We start from the raw sequence: 27854 nt of genomic DNA on the forward strand, positions 1-27854 counted from the left end.
CCTGCTTGAACCGGATGGATGAACCGTTGGCAGAAAGGCAGAAACAAGTTCGATTTACGGTTACAACCCTAACTGCAAACAAACGATCAAGCCCGGATCTGCCAACTGCACATCCAAACGCTTCCAACGTTCCTCCAACAAGGCACTACAGCCGCAAATCGGGAACATCTTCCCAGGTTTGTTGGGACTTGGGAGCAGATCCGAACTCGGGTCTCGGGTAAATGACGCGTGTGGAGTGTACGATTCGGAGTAGGTTGAGCCAATTTTCATCGGAGACACGGCGGTGGCAAGCAAGACTCGAGCCAGGGCACCGGCAAGTGGTTTTAGCCTTAGGGTTTCACTGATACCTAACAGAAAATACAAAACGTCTACATAGGTGATAGGCCACATAGCTCCCTCCTTCGCCATTCCATTTTACGTCCCGCCTTTTTCTCCTGCTACCCTTCCATATCTAGGGTTTCTTTTATGGCGAACCAGATTTACGGTTACAACCCTAGCTACGGAGGAACTGGTCTTTCTACCGTTTATCCTTCAAGATTAACTCCAGGATCTGTTACAGATCCTTATCTATCCGATTCTTCTTTGGTTGGTTCCTCGAGATACCTCAGTTCAGATCATCTATCTACCACTGATTCTTCCAAGTACTCTGTTATTGATCGAGGTTCATCAATGTTCTTGAACCAGAACGACGCGTTGAGATTCTCGGGCAGCGACATTGGTGGAATTGGCGGGGCGGGAGGCTTCTCTACGAGCAGGATTTCCGGCGGAATCGGTACAGCGGCGGCGGCGTCGACGCCTCCTTTGTTGTCCCAGGCGACGTGGCCTGGTGTTGATGTCGGGGCTGCTGTTGACCCGGTTGTTTCTGGCGTGAAGCGATCGACTGAAGGTTAGAATGTTTCTCTCACTCACTCACTTTCGTGCAGGTCTTTGTCTGTTTATGTGAATGCCATAGTTACAGTCACTAGCGGGTTTGTTGCGTAAGTTCATTCTACTGGTTGGTCGTGGTCATTCTATTTCATTCGTTCTTTCTTTCTAATGTTTTTTGGAACTCAAGCATTTTTAAGGGAGTATGCTTGGAGGAGTATACTTTACTGTTCTGTAAAGGAGCAAGTCATAATAAAACACAGTGCCATTGTTTCACACTCTGTTTAAAAGAATGCAGGGTTATAGATCTTGAAAAGACGAGCAATGATAGTATGTTTAACTTCATTTTCGGTGGGTGGGGGGTGGGTTGTGATCTTAAAAGTTAGTATGTTCGAGTCTTGCTATGGCTTCTACTTTCTAGGGCCTCACAACGTGGATCTTTATATACACCAAAACTCATTCCGTCCACTTACTGTTACCTGCATGTACTTATGTGTAAATAAGCTCGAGCATTTGAAAACATTAGAACTTATTAGACCAAGTTACGTTTACAAGGTTGAAATGTGGGATGTTTGTGGGTTCATGCAATCCTCTTATTCAGTCTATACTCTCTGCTCCTTCTTTCTTTCTTTATTTTTTTGTTTTTCTTTCGTTATCACCTTTCGTGCCTGATGCAGAATTTGGGGAAGCTGCACCGATCTAATTTCACTAGTTGCATATGTGGTATTGGTGGGGTTCAGCCAAGAGAAAAACACATTATATCGCAAGGAAGTAAAGATTACCAAAACAGAATTCATAAAAAAATCCATAAGAGTTCATATGCCCTTTGTTTTGGAGTATATTTAATTAGCATTTAGGCTAAACTATCCTATATCAGGGGAGAAATCTATAAATGACTGAGATGTCCTCTGTTTTGAGGAGCTAGTCCGCACTCAAGGGAGAGTGGATGCCAGCTTCCTATTTGAAATAATACTGGTATTACGATTTGCACAGTAGGGATTTGTGAACTTCATTTTGATTTTTGAACATTGTTTCAATTTGTCTAGGTCTACAACTTCAAAACTAGCATTTAGGGGCTGAAACATTGTTTGTGATATCCCTGAAAAATTTTCTATTTCCCACAAAAGTTCTCATTTTAGGAGGTTCTTGGAATATTTATTACTGGGAATTTAGTATTTAAAAGGTTGTATCTCCTCTTGTCACTATCCTGTCTTGGTTAATGTTATGACTAAGGATTTCTTTATGGAAAATAGGGGTCTTAGATAAGGGGACCCAATGTCCCCCTTTCTCTTCATTTTAGTAGCAGATGTTTGAATTTGCTTGACCACACAAGCAGATTCAAGTAGTCTAATCAAAGGATGGAGAGTGGGGAGGGAGGACACACCGGAGTGATTCTTCAACCTCAGCTTTGTCTTCAACCTTACTCCTGTGTCTCTAGAGTGATTCTTCACAATCCACACCTTGTACCAAGTCTTGTCAAAGGACACACTGATCGAACAAGGAGTATGCTCTGGGTTTAGACCATCTCTTTCATCTTCACCATTCTAGGGTTATTCACTTCGGCTTCAAGCACAATGACATCTAGGGATTCAACTATCTTCTCAAGACTAGAGGTTTTCCACAGATTGAAAGGAAGGCCAAAGTGCCTGATTTCAAAAACTCCTACATCCAAGTCTATGCTGTTGTAGAGGGAGGGGCCCAATTTTCAATCAGGACTAGTACCAACTCGGTCCTAACAGTATAGAACTCTATCTCCTTATGACCAGCAGGGCTCTTCTTTCATTGAAGGGGAGAATGGAAACTCCATCTCGAACTCCCATTTTTATTTGGATGTTTCTACTATACTTTCCCCCTTTTTTCACCTCAACTGGGGCCTTAACAACCCATCTCACTACCCAGCCTTGTCTATCACATTTGAGCAACATTTTTTGCAGATTAAAGGAAATGTTGATTGTGACTTTCGGTTGTTCCTCCTATTTTGATTCAATCCCAGTCCCCCTTGTGTTCCTTTTTCCTTGTCCTTGGACTCCAAATAGGCCTCCTTTGTTTGGCCATTGTTTCCTCACCTCCAGACCCCTTTATTCTGGTTGAATCCTTTCCTTTCTTCACTAAGAGCTTCTGTAAACTCTGTGCCATCAGCTTCCAACCTCCACCATGTTTACCTTCTGGAATACAGACCATTTGTTTTTTGTTGTCCCCAAAGAGCTGTTGCCATGGACCAAACCTTCTGGTTCTGTCTAGGTTCTAACAACCTGCAAGAACATAGAACAAGAAAGGTTAATAGAGAGTACAAAAAACATTTGAATAAGAAAAAACTTAGCATTAATTCTTTAAATGAAAGGGGAAACAATGTAGGGCCTACAGTGATGATGTATATGTGTAGAATCAGAGTGGAAACAGCAAAAAAAAAGTCTGAAGAAGAAAAAGTAAAAAAGGGAACTTCAACTATACTGTAGTGACCACTATGGCCCCTGGCAGAGGAGAAATCCCAAACTGATTCCGCTTAACAGGAAAGAAATGAAATGAAAATAAATTGGCAATGCCAATGAGTGCAATTGAAATAGGGGAAAAAACAGTTGAAAAAGTCACTTGGACCCACTAGTGTCATGGATGTGCGCAGCTGTTGTCAGAGAAAAGACATAGTAGTGAGAGCTTGAGGCAAGAGTCGATGGTTTAGGGCTTGAATGAAAAAGAGGAAAATAAGACTTTAGAGAGGGCATATGCTGTCTGCTTGAAAAATAGCAGGGATATTTTCGACATTGACCTTCTAAAATGCGTCTGAACGTGGTAAGCAATTGGGGCCACATCTTACCGAGACAGGGAAAAACGCGTCTGAACCTAATTTGGTTTGACCGGTGTCTCAAATGGGGCTGAGGACTGAAAAGCAAGTTTTTCAGACCTCAGACGCCAAATAACGTTATGAAACGCCAATTTAGTAAGAGAAACAAATGAGTTCAGTCTAATAGTGCTGGCAGTGTGAGGTAAGGCTTGTTACAATCTAATTCTGCAGGTGTGGTGAAGTATTCAAAGTTTGTCTAGCATGGTCGTTGTTGGAGTTTTGTTGTTCTCAGTTTTTAGTTTTTTTGGCCTTAGATGTCTACTGTGCGTGGTTGGTTGTTGTTATTGTTGTAGGTATGTTATTTCTTTCTTATGGGGTTATTTTTTGAGTCTAGTGTTAATTTCCTTTTTCTTATCTTTGGTCACTGCTGCTCATCTTTGTCATATCTTGTATCTTCTTTTGTATTTTAATCAATTTTATTTTATTACCCCAAAAGCTTCTTTTATCTATATTTGCACCTTGTGAGGAGAGATGTATTTTTCTCTAAGCAAACTTTAGGGAGGATATAACTCTCTAGCCGATAGCTTGGCACATGGTGCCTAGAGAGGGGTTCTTCAGGGGTATATCAAATAGGGTTAGATATAATGCTTGCACTTTTTTTTTTTCTAATATAGAGTAAGTCAGGTGAACCCTATTTGGGGTTCTCTTCTCCCATTCTTGAGAAGTAGAGAAGTGTCATGTCAATCTGGGTAATGTTTAACATATATTTTTGATCAATAACACATTTTTATTTTTTATAGAGAATATAGTATACAAAGTACAAAAATGTGTTTAGCACCTCTTAGGTGGACTGTGGACATAGGCTAGCACTGGCCACATAACCTTCTTTACCCTTTAATAATTTACATTTTCATCAGTTTTGTTGGGGATTATTTCGTACAAGTTCATTCCTTTGTACTCCTTGTGTGGTAAAAGCTTTTGCTAGACTATTTGTTGATTTCTGAACCCAAGTAAATCTTGTCCTTAGCAAACCTGCTGAGCTTCCTGCTTGTCTCAAAATATGCCGGTATTGCCAAGACTCTAAATTGTTGTTTTTAAGCTACCTGACAACCACCTTGGAGTCAACTACCACACCGTTGCCATGATAAAGACTGAACAGAGCTTCCTTGACTTGGTTCTTGCAATAAATCTTATTTTTCTGACCTTGTAGAGTCTCCATAATTAATGAGTCCTGAGAAAATGGTCATTATTTGCCCATGATTATTCCTGAAAACTCTGCTATTCTTGACTTCCTTAGATTACCCATGCTATACGCCTATACCCGTCGAAATTTTACTTGGATAAGTTAGGTGACAAGAGAGACCCATCAAAGGAGGATCTTTTTATAGCATAATTTGTTAAAACATATTATTTACTTATTTTAAAAGTGTTAATGCCATGAAGTACATATATTTGCATCTATGGAGTATCTAATATTGTATCTGACACCAGTATGCTAGGCATGTACAGGCATCTGACTATCTGCACATGATAACCAATCAATAACGATGATGTTCCTTGCCACAGATGAGGCTGCTATATTTTGCCATCCTTCAATGATGCCAACTGTTGGGAATGGGTCAATGCTATCCAGAGATTTTACCCATTTAGCCACTTTGATTAATATATGCTTGATTGCATCCTCCTTGTTTTTTTGTTCTTTTTAAACTTGCTTTTCTATCCATCCAATCAGTTGTGCTTTTCCATAGGATCTTCTCCCCTCTTCTTTTGTGGGAAGAAAACTTCTTAAAGAGATTACTCAGTTCAGCTGTGGGTGGCCACTTGCAACCACACCAGAAGAAAAATTTCTTGATGCCATGGACAAAGGAACAGAGATTAGTAAGTGACTTGCTTCACACAAAAGGCTCGTATTAGGTGACGTGTGCCGGTTAGATTTTCTTTCCTTGCAAAACTTTGGCAGTGTCTACCTTCATTTGATAGACCCAACAAAAAACCCTTATCTTTGGTGGAACCAGCTATTGCCTTGTGTTTGTGTGCTGTAACTGCTGTTTGTATTAATTATCAATAGAATTCTTTGTTTATATTACTGATTAAAGATGGACAAAAACAATTTCCTGTGAAGAGAGGTGATGACTTGATGATGCAATTATTACAAGGAGATTTCCAGCTCAAAGATTGACAAGAATGCCTACAGGAGATGTTTCCCTAGCTATATATTGGGATGCCCAAGGGACCCTCGGGAAGTTTTTAAAAGAGTTTGCTAATTGCTATTAAGAATTTTCTTTTTGTAAATTTTTCTCTCAATTGAATTTAGTATCACACTTACTATTTTACTTAAGTTAACTCCATGTGTGTAATACTTTCTGTCCATTCCTATGTTTTTTTTTTTGATAAGTGTATCCACTCCTATGTTGTTACCATGGTTTATCATTTAAAATTGGTGAATTTTAAATATCTAATTTTATAAATATGTTACCTGTTCTTTCATATATGCTAGCTACAACTCCTATCATATATTGAGTATTCTGCCTTATCGCTACTCTAACGTTTTGGTTTATTATTTCCTTATTTTTTAAGTTGTATTTATAGACTATCATCTATGTATGCTGCTGTTTTCTTATTTTATTTTCTCTATTATCTACATATAGCTCTCTACCATCAGAATGTTCTGGGAACCCATAACACTATTGGACAAAGTGAGGCTTTATTTTCCATGAACTCTTTTGTCAAGCGCCCTAGGTTCGAAAGTGCAAGCAATTTGCCTATTTATCCACAGAGACCAGGAGAGAAGGATTGTGCCCACTATATGCTCACAAGAACCTGTAAGTTTGGAGATAGCTGCAAGTTCGATCATCCTCTTTGGGTTCCTGAAGGTGGAATCCCGGATTGGAAAGAGGTGACCACTTATTGTTTTTCTTAACTTATAAAATAAGACCATTTGCTTAATTTATTTATTTACATTATTAATATAAACCCCTATGTTTTATAGTTTCCTCGGTATATATGTCTGCTAATTAATTACTTTTTTTTATGGATATATCTGATCTTATGGTATAACTTTACTATGTATTCCCTTTGGATTTATATATTAGATGAGTACATCAAAATGGTATCTTATGTGGGATTAGAATGCTTGGGCTTTGGGAATTTGTCTTAATTTTCTAACCCTAGGATTTCGTGCTAATTAAACATATATTTTCACGTCATTGATAAATTTTTGGTGTCAGCATCGGATGGTTTCTTTGTTTTGCAAGGCATTGGCCATAAAAAAAATTTGTTGGCATCTTGTATCCAACTATTGATTTTCCGTGTTTTCCCATTCAGTTTTCATCTTTAGATTGTAAAGGGACTTTGGCTTTAACATTTCATCATCTAATTCACATTCTTTCTTTTACCAAAGATTCAGAAGCATATTTATTTTAATCATAGGATATATGTTTTTTTTTGGGTGCCAATGAAATGGATTTATTTTGCCATGGTATGTTGGTTGTCCTTTGTTTCCTTCTCTGAAAGTTCATGGTGGATAACATCTAACTACTTAGTGAAGAAAACTTAGTTTCTTACATGATAGGTGGGAATTTATTCATATTCTTGTATTTATTTTATATTATATTTTAAAATGCATTATAGCAAATTGCATTTAAATCTTTGTTCCTATGTTTGATTATATTTTTCATTTTTTTTGCTTATCAATTATCTATTTAACTTCGGCAGCTAAGGTTATTTGTCATACTTATTTGTTAGTTATTTTCAAGCCCTTTCTTCTCTATTTACTCTTTGGTCGTAAATCTCTCCGTCTGTCTGTCTGTCTGTCTGTGTCTTTCCCTCCCCCCCTTCCCCTTCTCTCTCAAGTCTCAGTGTGTTAAGAAGTTTGAAAATGTGGCAATGGGGAATTATAGTCTGATGACTCTGATGAGGAATTTGAAGAGGAATAAGTTGCATAATTTGGAGTTGTGTGATTTATCTTTTCAGTCATGGGTTTGGTGGGGGATTGCTTTGGATAGTCATTGTTCGAGGTTGTATTATGACTGTTGGATTTGTCATTTGTAGTTAATTTGTTGACATTTTGCAGATCTTTTTGGTGGCACTTGAATTACAATGGCATTTGTTCGCCTAGGAAACGGTATTTAAAAAGTGGAGTGCACTAGACTGTTGGATTGAGTCTAACCTGAATTGGAGTTGATTTTGGTTCATTCCACAATCCTCTTACAGAACTAGAATGGTATAAACTGGACAGAACTTTTCAAGTAAACTGGTCTTAAAAAATTTAGCAACATGGATTGCAAATACCTTTTTTGCTTATTTTCTAATTATTATTAACCTAATGTCTGATCAGTAAATAGATTACCTTGTTTTCAGTAGAAATCAAAAGATAAGGTTTCAATGAATTTCTAAGGGGAAACAAGCTATTGGTTAGGTATAAATGAGGTTATAAGGCTGGAATTACTAATTTACTACAGTAGGGCACTGGGGCTTGGTTATCGAATCCTTCTAACGAAGCAAAAAGTAATGATGAAACAAAAGGAAAAATAGACCACAAGGGACTCAGCTTGCTTGCTTTGACCCTCGACTTAAACGGAGAGAATGTTCAAGGGCTATGAAAATTGACATTTACTTCCAGAAAAAAAATATGAGGAGATGTAAACAATAGGAGCATAGAAGGGATTTGAATCGATTATGTAGGTTGATTGAGTAAATAGAATGTAGAAAGGCTGGTCAAAGGTTTAGGGTAGGTTTTAGTGGTTTGAATCAACAAGATTCACCGTTTTACTATCATAATGATTCACAAATGCATGACAAAAGCTTGATGATAAAAAAATAGCAATGGGAAAGGATGGGATAATAAGAGAAATGAAGAGGAGGTGGTGATGCAAAAATGCCCAGAAAAATTAAAAAAATAAGTGAATCGTAGATAATAAGACATATGAGCCTTTAAACTAGTACTCATCCAAGGAACAAAATGCCCTGAGTCAGTGCCATTAGGTTTCTCTAGGAATAAGCAGTTAGAGATGAAGTTAACACCTTTATGTGTTTGGTCTCGGCACCAATGACATCAGTAGGGAAAACTGTCATTCATTGTCTCTTGACTCTCTTCCATTCAAATGAATCAAATGAGGTAATGCATGGAATATTATTAGAGAAACCAATGGAGCAAATATGTTTGCTAATATAGAAAGAACTAAAAATACTTGCAAATTGAAATATGTTGAAATATCTTTATGATTTGTAGTAAACTATGAAGCATATAGATGGGATTCTTTGTCTCGGTGAACTGAAATGATTTTGAAATGTGCCACTGTTGCTGCTGATTCATTGCTTGATTTTTGTGTTTCTTGAACAGAGTTCTTTTGATCTTGTCTTCCCTTGAAAATGTAGCACTGCTGCTTCTTCATAGCTCCATTGCTTGATTTGATCTCTGAACCAAATTGATTTTAATTGTCTTTTATTGGATGAATTTGTTATATAATGAAATATTTAGGGTTATGGTAATCACAACATGCTGTTAAACAATCATGAAGCTCTCTCCCTTACTTATTCACTGAAAGACAAATCAGTTATTTAGTTCAGCTTATTTAGCCATGATCAAGCAGTGCATTATATGCATCTATTATATTCTTAAAACTTCATTTTTTGTGTTATGTTAGCTCTTCTAATGTTTTTGATACTTGCTTTCTCAGGATGATGGGGTTATCGTTTTTGTAACGTTGGTAATGGATTTTAGTAGTATTTATTCATTCTCATTTTCTTTGGGCTAGTACATGGTTCATGAGTGTTATCTGACAACACCTTAGAATCCACTCATTTTATTATCTTTGAGATTTTATTTTATATATATCCTCAAATGCTTCTTAATTTGCATTATGCTTCTTTTTATTTTTCAAGATTGACTTGCTATATAGTCTAAGACACTGTCTTCTGATTTTTTGATGCCATCTATGTGTGATGGATTTTATTAGACAGTATATTTCTGTTTTTCTGTTAATATGTATGTCTACCTTATTCCCTCTATTGCTCAATTGGCAGGTATATGTTTTATCCTTGTATTTAGAGATTGGAAAATGTTTGTAGCTATTCTAAACACTGATAGATTCATAATAATTGTTTATTTACTGATAAAGAATTACTTGTTTATTTATTACTATGTACAGGTTCCACTTATTGCTACCAGTGAATCTCTTCCTGAGAGACCTGGGGAGCCAGATTGTCCTGTAAGTGCCATCTTCTTTATTAATTTTTTCCTCTAAGTGGTCTGCCAAAATTTTCCATTTTCCTAAAATACTTGTATTTTCATGTTTTGTTGATTTGTCCTTTTAACCTGTTTCAGTATTTTCTGAAGACTCAAAAATGCAAGTTTGGTTTTAGGTGCAAATTTAACCATCCTAAAGATAAAATAGACTCTTTGGTAGGTAATTTGGGTCCAGGTGAATCATTAGGATGTATTTTGTATTTTCATCTTGTTTTGTAAATTGTTGTTTTGATACTCACCTGATGATTTATTCAATTGCAGGTTGGTTCTGAAGCTGTTGAGTTACCTGAAAGGCCATCAGAACCAACATGTGCTGTAAGATATTTTTCCTGTTCTCTGTGGTGGGTGTTAACTAACTTCTTTTATTGCCCTAATGTAATAATACCTGCTAGGCTTAACTTTGAAACAGTTCTACATGAAGACTGGAAAATGTAAGTTTGGTGCAAGCTGCAAGTTCCATCATCCAAAGGATATCCAAATACCAGTGTCTGGACAAGAAAATGGTAATGGAGAAGAAACTGAAACTGTGACCATAAATGATGAAACAATGGCAGCAGATGTGAATCTCAAGCCTTTTGTTCCATTCACTCCAGCACTTTTACATAATTCCAAAGGACTACCAATTAGACCGGTAATTTTTTAAATGATTACAGGACTGGTAATTCATTTGAACAATTTTGTTGTAGTTTCACTGAGGATAATTACAGGACTGGTAATTCATTAAAACTCTTATTTCTTTTCAATCTGATAGTTTTGCTATGGTGGTTATTTTGAGACCATGACCTCATGATCCTTGAAATGCCAGTTAGGTTCTTTTGCTTCTTTGTGATGATTAATTTTATAGTTTCTTGAAGCCGCTCCTATTTGTATCTCAATAATGTCTTCCTCTTACAGGGTGAAGTGGATTGTCCATTTTACCTCAAGACTGGAAGGTGAATATCATCACATCTGCAGATAATTAGTAATTATTTTATGGTCATCTATTCTAAATATTTAGTTGTACAACTGCAGAGATTCAATTAACTTTTGTTTTTTTATTCAGTTGCAAGTATGGTGCCACTTGCCGCTACAATCACCCTGACAGAAATGGTATGCCTTTTTCTAGATTTAGCAACTTGTATACTATTGGATATCTTGAATTCTTGATTGTGATTCATTCAAATATTTTTCTGCTTCAAAAAATTCTGCAACTTGCATGCAGCTATTAATCCACCAGTAGCAGCAGCACTGAGCCATGCACTAATCAGCTCTGCAGCGGCTAATCTGAATATTGGAGTCATTAATCCTGCTGCCTCTCTTCTCCCAACTATAGACCCCAGGATTGCTCAGACAGCAGTAAGTTCAAATATCTGTTAGAGATGGTGTGCAACTGTGTGTTCTTTATCCCATGAGCTTGTGTGTCTGATTGTGGGCTGTTACTGCTCTCTTATTCTGGAGTGTAAGGTTTTATATTTCTTACTTAAAATCTTTAGTTCAATATTGATCTTGTTACTGATAAAAAAATTGTGTTCTACAAATTTCTTGCTATCTGATGATGAGCATGGACAGTTCATGTAGAGGTGGTATTTTAATGTGCACCTATTGTTTAGGCAAGGCTAGTATTTCTCTTTCTTCGTTTTTTTGTGCAAGTAAGCTGTTTTAACGTACCAATATTAAAAGCTGAAATGACCTTACGGCCTCATGATTAAATATGATCTCTTGAGTTTTGATTGCTGTGAAGTTCCAATCAACTTTGCATAATGAAAACAAGCGTCTTTTAGTTGTGGAAAACAACATTTAGAGATGAGTTGTTTGCACTTTGCACTTTACATTGGGCTTGCGGCCTCTTTTTCCACAAATAGGAAAGAATATCTCTGAATCTAGTTTCACTTTTGGTGAAGTGCATTACCATATGCGATTAAGGGATGGCGATGTCTCATCACTGTAGATAGTAATCAATCTTCAGTTCTTCACCAGTTACATCAAAGTTAAAAGAAGGAATGGTGAACTGATTTAGTGCATATAGCTCTTTAAATATTAAAGAGCGGTTGAAGTGAGGATGTTCCATTCTCTATTTTTGTGCAATAGAAGCATGTGACTTCCCTATTGAAAAGAAACCACAATAAATCAAACTTATTTTGTGGGCTTATTTTTAATATTCTTGGGTGTAGGCCTGTTTGCAAAAATCCTTGCACCACATGTGGAAGGGGACATTTAATTTGATTTATGTGTTTGAATATGGGAAATTTTTACTGTATGCTATATTAAATATTCAAAACCATGCCTATGGAACCTTCTTAAGATGTATGAGCCTTCTTTTTTACATTTTGATGGCAAAGTGTACTCACATATACATTCTCCAAAAAAAATGTATTCACATGTACTGGGGTGGTACATTGGATCAAGTCATTGGGCATTTTTCCCCTTTCTCAAAAGAAGATTTAATTTGGAAATGGGGAGAGGTGGTTGGAACTTTATCAAAAAGGACGTAGATTCATAAAAGACACCACTATGAAGCTTAACTTTGATGGTTGCAGCCTTGGGAACCCAGGACCTTCATGTGTGGGAGGAGTGGTTGGAAATGAAGGTCAGGTTTCTGTGGGTCAGTTCTAGTAGGAAACTCTAAAAGGGCAGTACTTGTGGCTGAAACTAAATGAGTGCAGTGGGCAGAGGAGTTGGGACAGGATAAACTAATCATTTGAAGGAGATTTAACAGTGGTAATCAGGTCTATGCAAAGTAAGAAAAGAACCTATGGTCATATGGAAATGAGTTAAAGAAATTCAGGTGGCTGACTAAGACATGCCTGTGAAAGTTGGATGGGTGCAAAGGTCAGCTAACTGTATGACTGATACTTGAGCAAAACATGGGGCAACTGGGAATCGGTGTTTTGGTCCCAATTGTAGAGCGAACTGAATAGGGAGAGATAGTGAATATCTATGCTCTGCGTTATATTTATAACTTTGTATATTTTCTGTTTATACTAATGCAAGATTTCGTTACACATGAAAGTATTCTCATTTACAAGTGAAATAAATAGTTTGATTATTTTCTAAGTATTATCAACTGTTAAGTTTGTTTTTTCTTATAAAAAAAGTTTAGTTTGTTCCTTGGATATTTGTTTATTGAACCTACTTTGGCATATTGACCTTGAATCTATGATTTATTCATTTTATGTATTTCCGTTGCAGCTTGGACTAGGCCCGACTATCTATCCTCAACGACCTGGACAGATTGAATGTGATGTACGTATGCACCGATAAGCTTGCATTCACTAGTCTAATCTCATGCTTCATGCACTGTTCGTAAGCTGCAGTTTATATATGCATCATTTCTAAGGGTTGCTTACTGCTTATAAGCACTAGAAGGCTAACATATTTTAGCATAGATGACAATATTAGGGATGGAGTTTGGTAACTTTTTTTTCTTATCTAGATCATTTTTAGGTTCCGATCCTGGCTAATTCCACTGTTGGGTGTCATTAATCTTTACTTGGTTGGCTGCTTCTTGTGGCACCCTGGCCCTCATTGACAAGGGGGCTTTCAGAAATCGGGAAACCGAAACATTGCTAATTTATTGAAGCCAAATATGTGAACACCAGTCTGCTCTGAACCATTATCTCTTCTTTGAGGGCCAAGGTTGGCATTTTTTATTGGTTATATATAGAGATTACTTAGTGTAATGATTAAATCTTGGGTTATCAAATGTGGGAACATGGGACCAACATTGGTTGATATTCGGACTTTATGCGGACCATATGCGATTGCTGGGACCAACATTGGCTAATGACCTTTTTTTTGATATAGAGATTTAAGGTGACTTGCAAGTAGATATGTGATGGATGAGGGCGGATGCCTCTTTGTTTTTGATCATTTCTTCATGCTATCGTAGTGATGCTATCATTGACAATCAGATTAAAACCATTCAGATGGGCCCAAGGATATGTGGACTCCATAGCGGGTTAATTGGCTAGGGAAGGGGTGTTGCTGGCTATTTTCTGACTCACTATTATTGCTAACTGTTGTCTGCTCAACTATAGTCTGTTGTCTGCTCTGATTCTTAATTTATTCTCTTTGATTGGTTACTGATAAAAAGGAGACGTCACCTGCGGATTATCAACATTCACTTCTTTCATGAAAGTAACATTTATTTTCAGCTGGTACTCGGATGTTAGTGGACATCATCACTCTTTGTGTCTGAGGAAAAAACTAAAGTCTGCTCTGTTAAGATTTTCATTTGACATGTTCTGAAAGAATATCTAGTTTTGGTCATTTGTTAAGAACTTTAATCAGATTTGGGTATTTGTTTTGTTTTTTTATTGAGGAGTCCAAGAATAGTTTATTCTCCTTTCATGAATATTAGGTTTCTTGGTTTCTTTGGATCAGTAATGATGTTCTTGCAATTTGTATTTTTGTTCTTTATTTGTATAAGTACTACATGAAAACTGGGGAATGTAAGTTTGGAGAGAGATGCAAATTTCACCATCCCATTGATCGATCAGCACCAATGACAAAACAGGCCCAACAACAAAATGTGAAGCTTACTCTTGCCGGTTTACCTAGGAGGGAGGTATGCATTCCACATTTAATGGCAATCATTTTTGTATTTCAGTTCCCCTGGAATATGCCTGAAGGACCGGCTTTTATTTATTTATTTATTTTTAATTTTCACCTTGATTATGAAGTAGTCTATGACATTCTTAGATGATATTTTGATCTTTGCTTGTTAGAATCATATGTTATTGATATAGCTGTCTATCAGAATCTATTATTGGTACTGACAATAATATTTGTCTTGATAATTTTATAAGCATTATTTGATTATGTAGCATAATATCTGTTTATTTCTACTATTAACTTTAAGGGCAAAATTATTATTAAAATTTAGTAATGCTCAGTTGATAGAAAATTTCTATAGGAAGATACAGCTCTTTGTTTTTTATAGATGTTAATTACATTCTGCATATAATTGTATTATATGCTACCTTGTTGAATATGTGGCTGCCTAGATGTTGTCTTGACACCTATGGCCTATCATTGAACGTACCTAAGATGGATGCATGGCAAAAACTGGGAAAAATAGAATATAGTTACTTTCTTTGAACTTAGGGGTAGCATAGGTAACAAATTGGCCATTGTCTGGGATATTTGGTGAAGTGCATATTTCTATATGTACTATATAATGTAGGAATGGTGAGGTAACCCATTCAAACTGTGAAACCTGGTATTGAAACAAGACTTGGAAAGGTCATTGGGCCATTGGCTCATAATCTGGTTTTGTCTGAGTCTGAGTGGATAAGTACACCCACATTGACCTGATCCTATTGGCATAGGTTTGGTTCAGCCTTAATCTGGTTTGAGGTCAGTTCAGGTTGAGTCGGTCCTGTCCAAACCCGTATTGACCCAATCTGTTGCGTGTAGGTTGAAATGTGGCACTGAAACATTTATAGAGTTAGCCTTGTTTGAGAATAGGTGTATTATTTGTGGGGTGGCCGGGTGGGTTGGATTGGGATCAGGTTTCTATTTTCATTAGTCAGGTTTGGTTTGGATTGAGCTAAACCAGTACCAAACTCAACATGCTGACAACCCTAAAAAAGCTAAAAACCTATTCAAAATTTTTTGATCATCAAAATTAATCTTCAAAAGCCACATATTATTCAGCATATACCCAATATCCAATCAAATATTTGATTGGAAGAGTTAAATCCAAACTGTGGCATCCCTTTGGGCTGGCAACTAATTTATTGGTATTCCATATTTTAGAAAGTATCATTGTTTTTTTTACCATTTACATCACTTTTTTTGAGTCAAAATCTTTCTATTCTATTTGACATCTCTTCATGGGGAGAGTCTACTGCAGAAGAAAGGTGCTTTTTGTTACTGTTTTCATGATGGACGATGTTACCTTAGATGTCTCTCCCAGTCCCAAACTGTGTACTATTGATACATCACTTGATAAGCAATTGATGTATCAGAGAAGACAGAGAGTAGCTCCTATCAAGGATCAAAATACTGATATGATACTCCTCGTAATGGGCATATCGTATCCATATCGGTGGACACCTAAACACATGCATACACCAGTACAAATAAGTTATAAAGGTTTTAAAATATAGGGAATCAGGGATATCAATATGCACTGATACTCAACTTTGAGGTTTATCGATTTTTTGATCCCTGGCCCCTAATGCTGATCTGCCACAACTGCAAGAACCTTTGGAGCTGGTAAACCCAATTCCTTCTACATCATTTATCCCTAGTAACTTTGATGCTTTTAATTCTATTCTTCCTAATGATACTTAAGTATTATTACTTACAAGGAGTTTAGTGAGTTACTCCCCATGCTAACTGTTATGGGCCCGGGCGTAGGATTTCATCACGGGTCGGTCCACGGGGAGAACCTCTTGCTTCCCCTTGCGCCTTTTTTTTTTTTTTGATCAATAACACTTTCATTAAATCATCAATAGAAGATTTACAAAAGGAAGACAAACACACTTATCTTCCAAGAGCAACAAATAACCTCAAGAAAAGGAAACAAAAAAAAGAAAAGAAAGAAAGAAAGAAAGAAAGAAAGAAAACACTACAGTTTCCTGAATCCCCTTCAATTAAGAGTTTCCTGATGTCCAACTCCTTAGCTTTTTGGACTCCTTCCATAACTGCAAAGATCTCAGCTCTAAGGGAGTCACCCACCCACTCCAATTGGGCCTGAGAACATGGCAGAAATGACCCCATTTTCATCCCTAAAAACATCCCCAATCCCTGATTGTCTCGGATTTCCCCTACTACACCCATCAAAGTTTAGTTTCACGAAACCACTAGGTGGAGGGGTCCAAGCCTTACACATTACTGACTTAGTTTGTGTGCAACTTGCAATTTCACCCCACTTCCTCAACAAGTCATCCACACTGTAATCTGTGAAAAGCTTCAAAGATTTCAGCCACTGTACCACCCTAATTTGAATGATAGCCCTCAGATCTGCTGCTCCTCTCTGAGCTTCTGAGAATATCCTGGAGTTTCTTTCTTCCCAAAGTGTCCAACACACTGCAGCCCTTAGTCCTCTCCACATTGTCCTTCCCCTTTTATCCGCTACCTCAAAAAAGAAGGGGAAAAAAGGCCTTGCAAGTCTGATGGGGGGCTTCCAACTGCAACAAAAAAGGGACAAAGCCCATTCCCAAATTAATCTCGCAAAATGACAAGACACCAGTAGGTGAAAACCAGTCTCCCCATCCGCTTTACAAAGAACACACCACTGAGGTGACAAACATGTATTGGGTCTCTTCTTTTGGAGTAAATCACCAATGTTGATTCTTTCCAGATAGGCTTCCCAACAAAAACTACCAACCCTAGGAGGTATTGCTCTGCACCAAACCTCATCAACAGGACAAGGACGAAAGGTAGGACTGGTGGGCTGACTTAAGACTTTGAAGAAAGAAGCACAAGAAAAAATGCCATTGGGAGAAGGTGTCCAAATTCTAGAATCCGCCCTAGTGGGATCTAAGACAACGTTATCAAGAATTGCAATAAGGCTCAAAATAGTGTCAAAGTTTGAGTCCCTCAAATCCCTTCTTAGACCCAAGTTCCACCCAATCTCAGAAATGGAAGATGACGGGGTGGTAAAAGACGAGATTGGCTCATTTTTCAGATCAGAAAGAGCAAACAAAGAAGGAAACTGATCCTTTAGAGGGGCACTCCCCACCCAGGTTTGTTCCCAAAGTTTTATGGAGTTACCGGAATTCAAATCATACCTGATATAAAGGGAGAAAACTGGTAGTAGGGCATGAATGGCTTTCTAAGGAGAATTGCTTGTGGTCCTAGCTCTGATTCCAGCATCCCATCCATTATGCTCCAACCCATGAATACTTGCCACTATTCTAGCCCAAAGCTTCTCCTTCTCCAAGGGGAATCTCCACAACCACTTTCCCAACAGAGTCATATTCCTTCTCCTAATATTCTCAAGCCCCAAACCACCACAAGTCTTACTCCTACAAACTATCTCTCAGCTCACTCTATGATCCCTCTTTTCCTCTCCCGGTTCCCACAGGAAATCTCTCATTAACTTCTCCAATCTATTAGCAACCTTCACTGGGATTTTAAAAATCGACAGGAAAAAGATAGGTAAATTAGCAAGCGTGGCCTTAATAAGAGTAATTCTCCCACCAAGAGAGAGGTAGTTCTTTTTCCATGACACCAGTCTTTTTTGAACCTTTCCACCACCGGGTTCCAAAAGCTCTCTCTCATGGGATTATCCCCTAAAGGCAACCCTAAGTAGTTCAAAGGCCATCCTGAGACTTCACACCCCAACACTTCAGCACTCTCCCTGATCTCTCCCTCCTCCAAATTCACCCCCACAACACAACTTTTCCCAAGGTTAACTTTCAAGTTGGATATTTGCTCAAACAGTTGTATCACCGATTTCAAATTCCTAATAAAGCTCACATTACCTCCTTCACAAAACAGAATCGTATCGTCAGCAAACTGCAAGTGAGTAAGAGGGGTTTCCGCACTCCCAACTCTCCAGCCTCTAATGAGCCCCCTAGAATCTGCTCTGTGAATCAATTTCCCCAAAACCTCTGCAATTAGAATGAACAAGAAAGGAGAAAGGGGGTCTCCTTGTCTTATACCCCTACTGGCTGGAAAGAAGTCTACCACTGTCCCATTCACTAGCACTGAGGAATGACAATTCCGGACACAACCCATGATCCACTTACACCATCTAGCCCTAAACCCAAATTTAGTCAAAACTTTCCTCAAAACTTCCTAGTCCACCAAGTCATAAGCCTTTTCCAAGTCCAACTTACAAACCACTCCCTTCTTCTTATCCCTCTTAAAGTTCTCCACACTCTCATTAGCAATTAAAATCTGATCAGTAATTTGTCTTCCATTCACAAAAGCTCCTTGGTAGTGTGCAATGATATTTGGCAAAACCTTCTTCAGCCTCAAAGACAATACTTTTGCAATGATCTTATACAAGCTATTAACCAAGCTAATTGGCCTAAAATCCTTCGGGTGGGAAGCATCTTTCTTTTTAGGAATTAAGGCTATAAATGTGGAGTTCACACCCGGATTTACAATTCCTCTCTTGTAAAACTCCTCAAAAACCTGCAAAAGATCATCTTTCAAAATGTCCCAACAGTCCTGATAAAAAGCCATTGTGAACCCATCCGGCCCTGGGGCTTTTGTTCTATCCATAGAAAAAACAACATCCTTGATCTCTTCTAAACTAAAGCTTCTCTCCAACCTTCTCCTGTTCTCCACCCGTACATCTAGCCAATCCAAACCTTCTACCCACACCCTTCTACACACTGGTCTTCTTAGGATAGATTGAAGTGCTCCACACAAGCCCCGGCAATCTCCTCTTGATGCACTAGCTCAACTCCATCTACTACCAATTTGGTGATCAGGTTCTTCCTTCTCCTGCCTTCTGCTAGAGAGTGGTAAAACCTAGTGTTTCTGTCCCCCGCTTGCACCCATTTACACCGAGATTTTTGCCTCCAGCTAATTTCCTCCTTCTGCAGGCAGTCCTCTAACTATCTTCTTAAATCTCTCCTGAGCACAATGTCTTCCTCTCCAACTTCTCCCCTTTCTTCTTTAGAGTCAAGGCTTTCAATCTTATCCAGCAGATCTTCCTTTCTTTTTTCTATGCTCCCAAACTCCACCAAATTCCACTCCTTGATTTTTGCTTTCAAAAATTGAAGTTTCTTATGGAATTTCATCCCCTCCCATTCCACCAAAGGGTTACACTCATACCACCACTCCCTCACTTTGTTGTTAAACCCTGGGTGGAGTAACCACATATTTTCAAATCTAAAGGGGGTAGGACCTCCACACCTTCTTTCCTCCTTACATAACACTATGGGCCAATGATCGGAGGTCACCCTTGGAAGAGCTCTAGAAGCCAAGGTTCCCCAATGAACTTCCCAATTCAGAGAGAACAGGAATCTATCCAATTTAGAGCAAATGGGTCTAGATTGGAGATTTGACCAAGTAAATGTCTTATGGGCTAGGGGGATCTCTTTAAGCTCAAAGTCATCCACAAAGCTGTTAAACTTCCTCATGCTTTTTGTCACCCTCTGGTTAACCTTATTGGATTCCTCCGAGAATCTAATCACATTGAAGTCCTTGCCCATGCACTAGGGCCCATCCCACAACCCTCTAACATCCACCAATTCCTCCCACAACTCCTTTCTCTTTCTGTAGTCATTCGGTCCGTAAACAGTTGTGAGAACCCACGTAAAATCACCTTCATGCTGCTTAAACTTCACAGAAACCGAGAACTTTCCAATCAACTCCTCCAGGCCTTCAACCACATCCCTCTTCCACATTGTTACAATCCCCCCGGATGCACCCCAAGAGGGAGCAGCCACCCAACTGATCCCCCTGGCTTTCCAAACACTCCGTGCCCAATTGTTATTAAACTCCATTCTCTTAGACTCTTGCAACAACACAATGTCTGGGTCAAACCGTTTTATTACCTCTTTTATTGTCGCTCTCTTCCTTGCACTCCTAATTCCCCTCACATTCCAACTAAGGATCTTCATTCCACTTCTTATTTAAACCCCTTGCCACCTTCCACTACTTTCCCCCTTTCCTCCTATCTTCTTTTACCTCGAGATTGTTGTCTCCTACATCTCTCTTCAATCTCTCTACCTCACTCGATCTCCTCTTCTTTGTTCTGATCTCCTTCTTCCTCTTTTGTAATCTTTCTTTCAACACATTCAAATCTTCCAACCTACAACCCAACTTCTCTATAAATTCAGCTAGCAAGTCTTCTCTCACCGAGTCCTCCACCCCTACCTTTCCTATAGAAACCCCTTCATCTCTACCCATCTGCCCGTTCTTCCTCTCCCCTGGTCTCACCTTTGTTCTTTCCACTCCATCCAACCTCTCTCTCCTATTACTTCCCTCCTTCCTTGTTCCTTTCCCTCCAACTCTACCCTAAAACCTTTCCTTCCTCTCCACTAGCCCCTCCCCTTCCCTTCTCCAAATCAATTTTCCTTCCACTTCCTTAAACACTTTTTCAATAATTTCCCACACTTTTTCACTCCTAAACCTTCCTTCCCTCACCTTCCCACTTTCCTTCATCCCCTTCTCCCCCTGTTCGGAGAGCCCGCCTTCTAGCACGATTGCATATTCATGGGCTACAGGACATGGAACGGAAACGGAATCTGGAACCAAAGACACAGGAGACACGCTAGTAGCACAAACCGAATTCACTGGGTTACCTGGGATTGGTGGACAGGCTAGAAAATGATTGCTCCCGGCCTCCCTCTCAAGTTCCAGAGGTTGGTAAACATCTGTCTCCCTTAGTTGGTTGGGAAGTACTTCTGTCCTTTGGTCAACTTGGTGATCTTTCCCTTCTGCCCCTGATTCACCCCTATATGGTGTGTTCCTGCTCAGCTTTCTGTTCTCCCGGTTTACCCCTTCTGATAATCCTTGCACACTCTGAAATCTTGGAAATGAGTTGACCCGATTGCAACCTACACCCTGAAATAGGCTAGCAATACTCCACCCATCCACGTCACCACCAGCACAACTACCTTTGTCGTTTACACTGCCCACACTGGTTCCATCAGCAGAAAGGTCCTCCGCTTATTCATCTCCTTCATTGCACTGTGCCCATCCTTCATCCTTCTCTTCCCTCTCTTTAGATCTTTCCCTAGTGAATCTTGGATTCGGCCTTTCTGAAGAGCGTCGCAGTTGGTTATGCTCCTTTTAACATCGTCGGGAAACCCACTGCAATGCCGGTTTCTTCTCCAGCTTCCGTCGCTGCGCACAAGCCCCCCCTCTTTCTCACGACTTGGGACGATGATAGACCATTAGCACTGTCTATCAGCGCCCCAAGAGAAGCCCCTTTGCCCTGACCCACGTGACTATTTAAGTTATCACGTGGGTCCTTAAAATGGATCCTCCTTTCGGTGTTACGCCCACCCGACCCGCCCGCGTGACCTTTTAAGTTGTCACGTGGGCCCTTCCAATACTGTCCCGGCTTAACCTTCACCCCACCCGACCCACCCGCCACCTTCAACGGTTCAGACCAACCCTTTCGGCTCCCCACCCCACTCTGCCCTTTCGCCACGTCACTAAAAGAAGAGAATCCCGCCATTAAGTTGCTTAATTCAAACCTGTTTGAAAAAATTTCCTTAACGGGATTTCTTGTCATTTGGTTTTCCCCAACCGGCTCAGTAACCCCAAAAAAACCTTTCATCTGCTCCACCTTTTCGACTCCCAACCTACGCCCTCCACGTGTCCACCACCCCGCCAGCTCATCATCTTCTACCTTAGGAACGCCTCCCCACCACGACCATTCAACTTCAGAGGCCACCCACACCTTGTACCAGGCATCATCCGAGCGTACTTCAATGACCCTCGGCAAGTTCTCGTACCTTACACCAGCGACCTGTAACTCCACGGCACCCAGAAATCGCTTATCAGCTTTCATCAAGATGCCTCCCAGACAATGCACGATGTTCAAGAACAGAGTTCCGCCAGAGGTGAAAAGGAAGGCCTATAAGCTTCAGCCGGACACAACCATCTTGGACTTCGACTTCATTGCAAAATGGACTCCAGTTCTGAACCTGTATCAGAACTCCATCCACCTCAACTGCTTTAAGACTTAGCTCCTGGTCGCCTACATCAAGCACAGCTTTCTTCTCTGCAAAAGGGAACAACATTGCTTCACACCCAGATCCTAACTCCCCTGCCACTGTACACAGAACCCTTCTCCAGTCTGTCACTCCTCTATCAGCCACTAACACCTTTCTTTTCTTCCACTCATCCTTCCCTGCTCCTACCAATAAACTTTGAAGGCTAGAAGCGCAAGCAACCACCACCGGAGTGCCTTGCACCTCTACGCTCCCAGAGGAACTAATCGAGGCTGCCCCTTCCTGAGCTTTTTTACCCTGGTCTTTGGAAATTTGACCAGTTCTCTTCACCCCCTCTGCTCTCTTCACTTCCAAGGCTACAAGAAAAGACTGTAGCACCTTCACAAAGTCCCTCCACCCTTTCCGTAGCCTCCCTTCTGGCACACACAGTAGTTGCTTTCAACTTGTTCCAAAAAACTCCACCACAGATATAAACCATCCCTTTCTGTTTCTTTTCAATTCTGTTACATACTTCTTACCTGATACAGCCAAAGAATTTGTCCATCCAACCACCTTACCAGAGTTGATAGCCCCATCTATGAAACCTTTCAACCAGACTAAGACCTCCTTTGACACCAACACAGTCGCCCTGTTGATCTCTCTGATTTTCAAAACATCCTCACCTTTGATCCTTTCCTCTTCGAACTTGAAAGTCTTGGCTTCGATCAACACCTCAGACCTCCACCTTCCTACTACTCTGAACCTGCCCTCGTCCAAGAACCTACCTTCCATGGCTCGCTAGTTTCTTTAGTCTCTCCTCCCTCTTGCTTCTTTCAAAAACTTCAAACACTCTCCCCTTGCGCCTTCCCTTGCGTGCAGACCCTATTGTGGCAACCGAATGGGTGATTTGTCCAAGAGACCACCCGAACTCTCCTCACTCTTCTCTTAACTGGAAAACTGAATGACTTTATTCCAATTCACAGCTCCTTAAATAGGAGATTACAAGAGGGAAGTCCTTATTGTATTCGACTAGGCTAGGATAATCCAACTTTAAATCAAACTCCTACTTCTAATGCTAACAAAACTCCTACTAAGAACAGAAGATAAGATAAGGATAGATGGGATAAGGGATAAGGTAAGCAGGTGGCGAGTTGGCAAGAAGAGCTGTCGTGGCAAGATAAGTGTGGACTCCTGATGAGCTGTCGTGTGGGCCCCTCCTTATTGCTGCTGCCGGCGGCGGTAAGTCTTTCCCACGAATGCATCCATAACACTAACTGAGTAGCTGACTCTACCTTTTTTTCCCTTTGTTTACATAACTTGTGTATCCCTTTAGATGGTTCCCCAATCCAATGAAAGTTTTGTACCCTGTTCACCCCTTGTCTTGCTAAATTATCCTTGGTTGATCTGTATGCCCAAGTAAATCTATTTCTTTATCTCCCTTGCTAGGCAATGCCTTTCCTTTATTTGTCTCTATAGCACCATGATCCAGGCCTGTTTAGCTTTAGCCATTAAATAATAGTATTTTGAATTTCCTTGCATGATTAAGTCATTGTAGTTAAGAGCTCCATGTGTAAGAGCATAGACATGCATAACGACGTTTCCAAATATGAATAGGTGTGCGAAACACATACCTCAACCGTCAATGTGTTGTGAAATGCCATCTCTAATACCCTTTGTTCATTCCTAAACTGTGAAATAAAGTCATTTACAGCAGTAAGTGATAAACTTCAACGTTTGGAAGATGTGGCATAACTAGTGCGTCACTTTCTGTCATTGACATTCCCGCATGCACTTTCTGTGTGACTTTCTAAAAGCAAAACAGATAAAGACAAAATAATAAATAATCCAGAAACTTCCTAAGAGCAATTATCAAAGGTGAATCAGATCCGGAGAACAGACAAGCTTTAAGAGAGACTTTCAATACTGTCTCCCACTCTCCCTCATCATCCCTGATTCAGAATATTTCTCATTCCATTCCCCCTTCACCCGAGGAGGACATAGTTCTGCCTATCCAGTTCTTCAGCCCTCCTTCACCATATCAGGAGTCTGATTTTGATCTCTCAGTCTCAGTTTCATCACTACACTAACATTCAGAAATCCAACAGACTGAAGCCTCACTTTGTCCCGCACCATGTAATGGTGCTGCTAGTGTTTCTTTCTGCCTATATGAGCAGAGTAAATGCCCAAATTTGCTACCTCATGATTATTTATATAAAAAAATGCTACCTCATGATTTTTAAATACTTCCCCATGCCTGGTGGTCCTTGGTGCGCCCAAGTTAAGCTATCAAAATTAATTTTGATGAAATGGCCGATTCTCTGGCCAAGCAAGGGGTGTGAAGGGGTGATCTGTTTTGGGCTACTTTGTAATTTGTATCTAAGGTTTGGGCATGTTTAGTGTTTATGATTCAGTCCTTGGGGGGGGGGCTGGGGGGTAACATCTCGTGCCTCTTCCTAGGCTGCTTGTATTTCTGATATTTATTTCAATAAAATTACTCTCATTTATCAAAAAAATAATAATTTTGCTTTCCACAATTGGGACCAACAACATTGCACCTTATTGGTTGATGAAGATGAATATGCAATATGTCTCCATCCCCTAATTTTCTTCTCAGTTTTTTGATCCTCCTTCCATGATGAGGCCAGTGTAGTTAAGAGCTCTCCCCACTTCAGTTCTTGCTATAGTACTTGTAATTATGCCTTTACTTTGTTCCCTTGGCCTATATGACTGGAGTGGATGGCCAAATTGTTCCCGTACGAGTCATGATTCTTGATTACTTCCACACACCTGATAATCCTTGGTTGCCCAATCATCAAAAATCAACTTTATCCAATGTAAAGGTGGTTGGGACCAACAGCATTGCACTGTATTACTTGATAAAGATGAATCTACAGTATGTTTTGGTCCCCTGTTTATGTCCTCCACTGGAAATTGCTCGGAAGTTGGAGAGGGGAGTTTCTTTGACTCAATTGGCCATCCTCAGCATTATGTTTTTTGCTCTATGCTTCTTTTGATTAATTTTCCTCTTTGAATATGCAATAATTTCTTTCTTTTTTTTTTTATTCTAAAACGACCATGGTATAATAGCCCTAGTGCACCTCCATAACATTTCACCTGTCCTATTCTTGGGACTATATAAATTATGAACAAGCTCTGTATATCCCCAGAGAAGGCACCTACATCCAAAGAGGTCAAAGAAATGCTCCCAAATGTGTAACGCTAGGAAATTAGTAAGTGAATAGTAGCTTCACCATTTTCCATGCATAAGAGAAATGTTAGGTGACAATCACCAGTTAGATTGCTTCTTTAATCTATAGGGTGTCACTTGTTTATCATCTATTGGAAAACCTTCCTGCAGAAAGCCTTGATCTTTTTAGAGTAGGTCCAAGCCATGAAAGCTTTATCCGGGAAAGCCAGGTTGAGAGACAATATTAAACCGAGTGTAAGAAAGAATACAAGCACTTCCATAAAGCTCGTTTATATGCACAGATAATACGATAGCCTGGTTATAATTAGATTGACGAAATTGATTTTATTTCTCAAGTTTATATCTTTTAAATTATGCTTGTTGGCATAATTTTTCTTCCATTGGAGCCATATAAAGATGCCATGGCCATGTATGCACTAAGACTTTGATATATGCAGGGTGCAATAATCTGCCCTTTCTACATGAAGACTGGTACTTGCAAGTATGGTGTCACATGCAGGTTTGACCACCCGCCACCAGGTGAGGCCATAGCCATGGCAACAGTGCAAGGAGCCTCCACAACTGTTGGTGAAGAGGAACAAAAAGATGCGCAAATGGTCCAGGAACAACAGTAAGGGTTCTCTTGCCTTGTTGGGAAAGAGTTGAGCTTATGGTTTAACGTTTCATTTGATGCTCACTATGATCTGGAATGTGTTCTCTCCAACACTTTTTAAGTATTTATTAATTGGCAGCAATTCTCAGGATGTACTAGATTTACATGAAAAAAAGGAGAATGATGGAGATGGTTCTCTCGTGTATTAACTATTCAATTTTCCAAGTAGTAATAGTACATGCGAACCATCTGCTAAACATTACGCTCGGAGTGAAACGGATAATGTTAGTAAGAGCATTCACCAATTCTTTTGTTTGGGTCTTGTAATTGAAACTCAATATCTTGATTTGACTTTTGGATATAGGAGCTATAGTGTCTACGTAGTAATGTGATGCTCATGTTTATACATGCTGCATGTGCAGCGCAGTTGGGTCATGTACATGTTTTACACATTAGAGGTGGATTAAAGGGTGGAAGCAGACCGGGGTGCACGTTAGGTCCCCTGATCATTGAGTGCCTTTATTTAATTTATTTATTTCTGTAGCACTAAGGCGAGATTCATTGATCAAAATCTCATGTTACATCACTTGCCAGGGATTCATATTAAGAAATCGGAGCATTTAGATGGACTGCATTTTCAGTATTCTATGATCTGTTCTACTGGTAGTATGCAGTGGAGTTTTTGGTGTCATTATTGACGAAAGATTTCGAAACTCAATGTAAGAGTAAGAATAAGAAACCAAATGGGAAGGACTCAAAATATGGACCCTATCTTTCTAATATACAATCTAAAAATATGTATGCTTACAAAATGGCTGAGAAGAATTTCAAAAGGAATGGGCTTAGGTGGTGTTTGATGAATCTAAAATCTGAATTCTGAAAAGGTAAAAGATATTAAGTGTCTGAAATCTTAGTGAGACATAGATGTTTTTGTACTTTTTAAAGGCTTTGAAATTGATAAGGTTATTTATTTACCAAATGAAGAATATGGTGACAATGAAGAAGCAAAAAGGAGGGAAAAGAAAGACTTGGAAGCCAATAAAACATACCTGGAGCAATCTTTAGGTGACATACAATCTTTTTTCTTGTTCGAGAGACAAAACACAAATGAGTTAGGTTTTTAGGTTTGGGGTTAAACATGGGAAAAATACGTCATTTCAAAATTATTGGGAGGTATTTTTGACTTTGTGCTAGTTTCAAAACATGTCTGAGCGTATTAAGTCAGGTTGTGAACTTACAATTTTACATCTGAAAACAAAATTCGGACCAATTTTCAGAAATGACACTAAATGGGTCCAGTGTCTGAAATGCAAGTTTTTTCAGACATCAAACCTCTGAAAGGCGTTATCAAACACCACCTTGAAACATCGAGCCCGGGGAGCAGAAGAAAGAAATAACTGAGCTTTTTTTCATTCTTTGAGCAATCTCAGACAGACATCTTCTGCGTCGGGTCCAGGCTAGATTTGTTGAATACAGATGTCCTACCGAAAATGCACTACAGCTGTATATTGGTAGCATGTAAATGCAGAAGATAATCCCAATGTACAACTCTATTGTCCTGTGGGTAGGAGATCCAAGCTCGGGTTATCACTTATGATAACGATTAT

At 39.4% G+C, this 27854-nt stretch overlaps 1 protein-coding gene across 2 annotated transcripts; it reads left to right on the top strand.

The window, feature by feature from the left end:
• Window positions 1-223: 223 nt before the first annotated feature.
• HUA1 (floral homeotic protein (HUA1)) lies at window positions 224-26626 on the top strand. 2 transcript variants are annotated; one of them, XM_010262563.3, is made up of 13 exons: window positions 351-585; window positions 685-886; window positions 6292-6539; window positions 9793-9852; window positions 9969-10046; window positions 10152-10205; window positions 10300-10521; window positions 10785-10822; window positions 10933-10979; window positions 11092-11225; window positions 13059-13112; window positions 14299-14436; window positions 26093-26552. In XM_010262563.3, the coding sequence occupies exons 1-13, from the start codon at window positions 466-468 to the stop codon at window positions 26267-26269; spliced, it is 1572 nt and encodes a 523-aa protein (XP_010260865.1). In that variant the 5' UTR covers window positions 351-465; the 3' UTR covers window positions 26270-26552. The 2 variants fall into 2 exon arrangements, with proteins under 2 accessions (XP_010260864.1, XP_010260865.1); XM_010262562.3 differs by having other exon boundaries at window positions 224-886; window positions 26093-26626.
• The last annotated feature ends 1228 nt before the right edge of the window (window positions 26627-27854 follow it).

This window comes from Nelumbo nucifera, chromosome 7 (assembly GCF_055504915.1).
Source record: "Nelumbo nucifera cultivar China Antique chromosome 7, China Antique-T2T, whole genome shotgun sequence".
In the NCBI taxonomy this organism is placed as follows: Eukaryota; Viridiplantae; Streptophyta; class Magnoliopsida; order Proteales; family Nelumbonaceae; genus Nelumbo; species Nelumbo nucifera.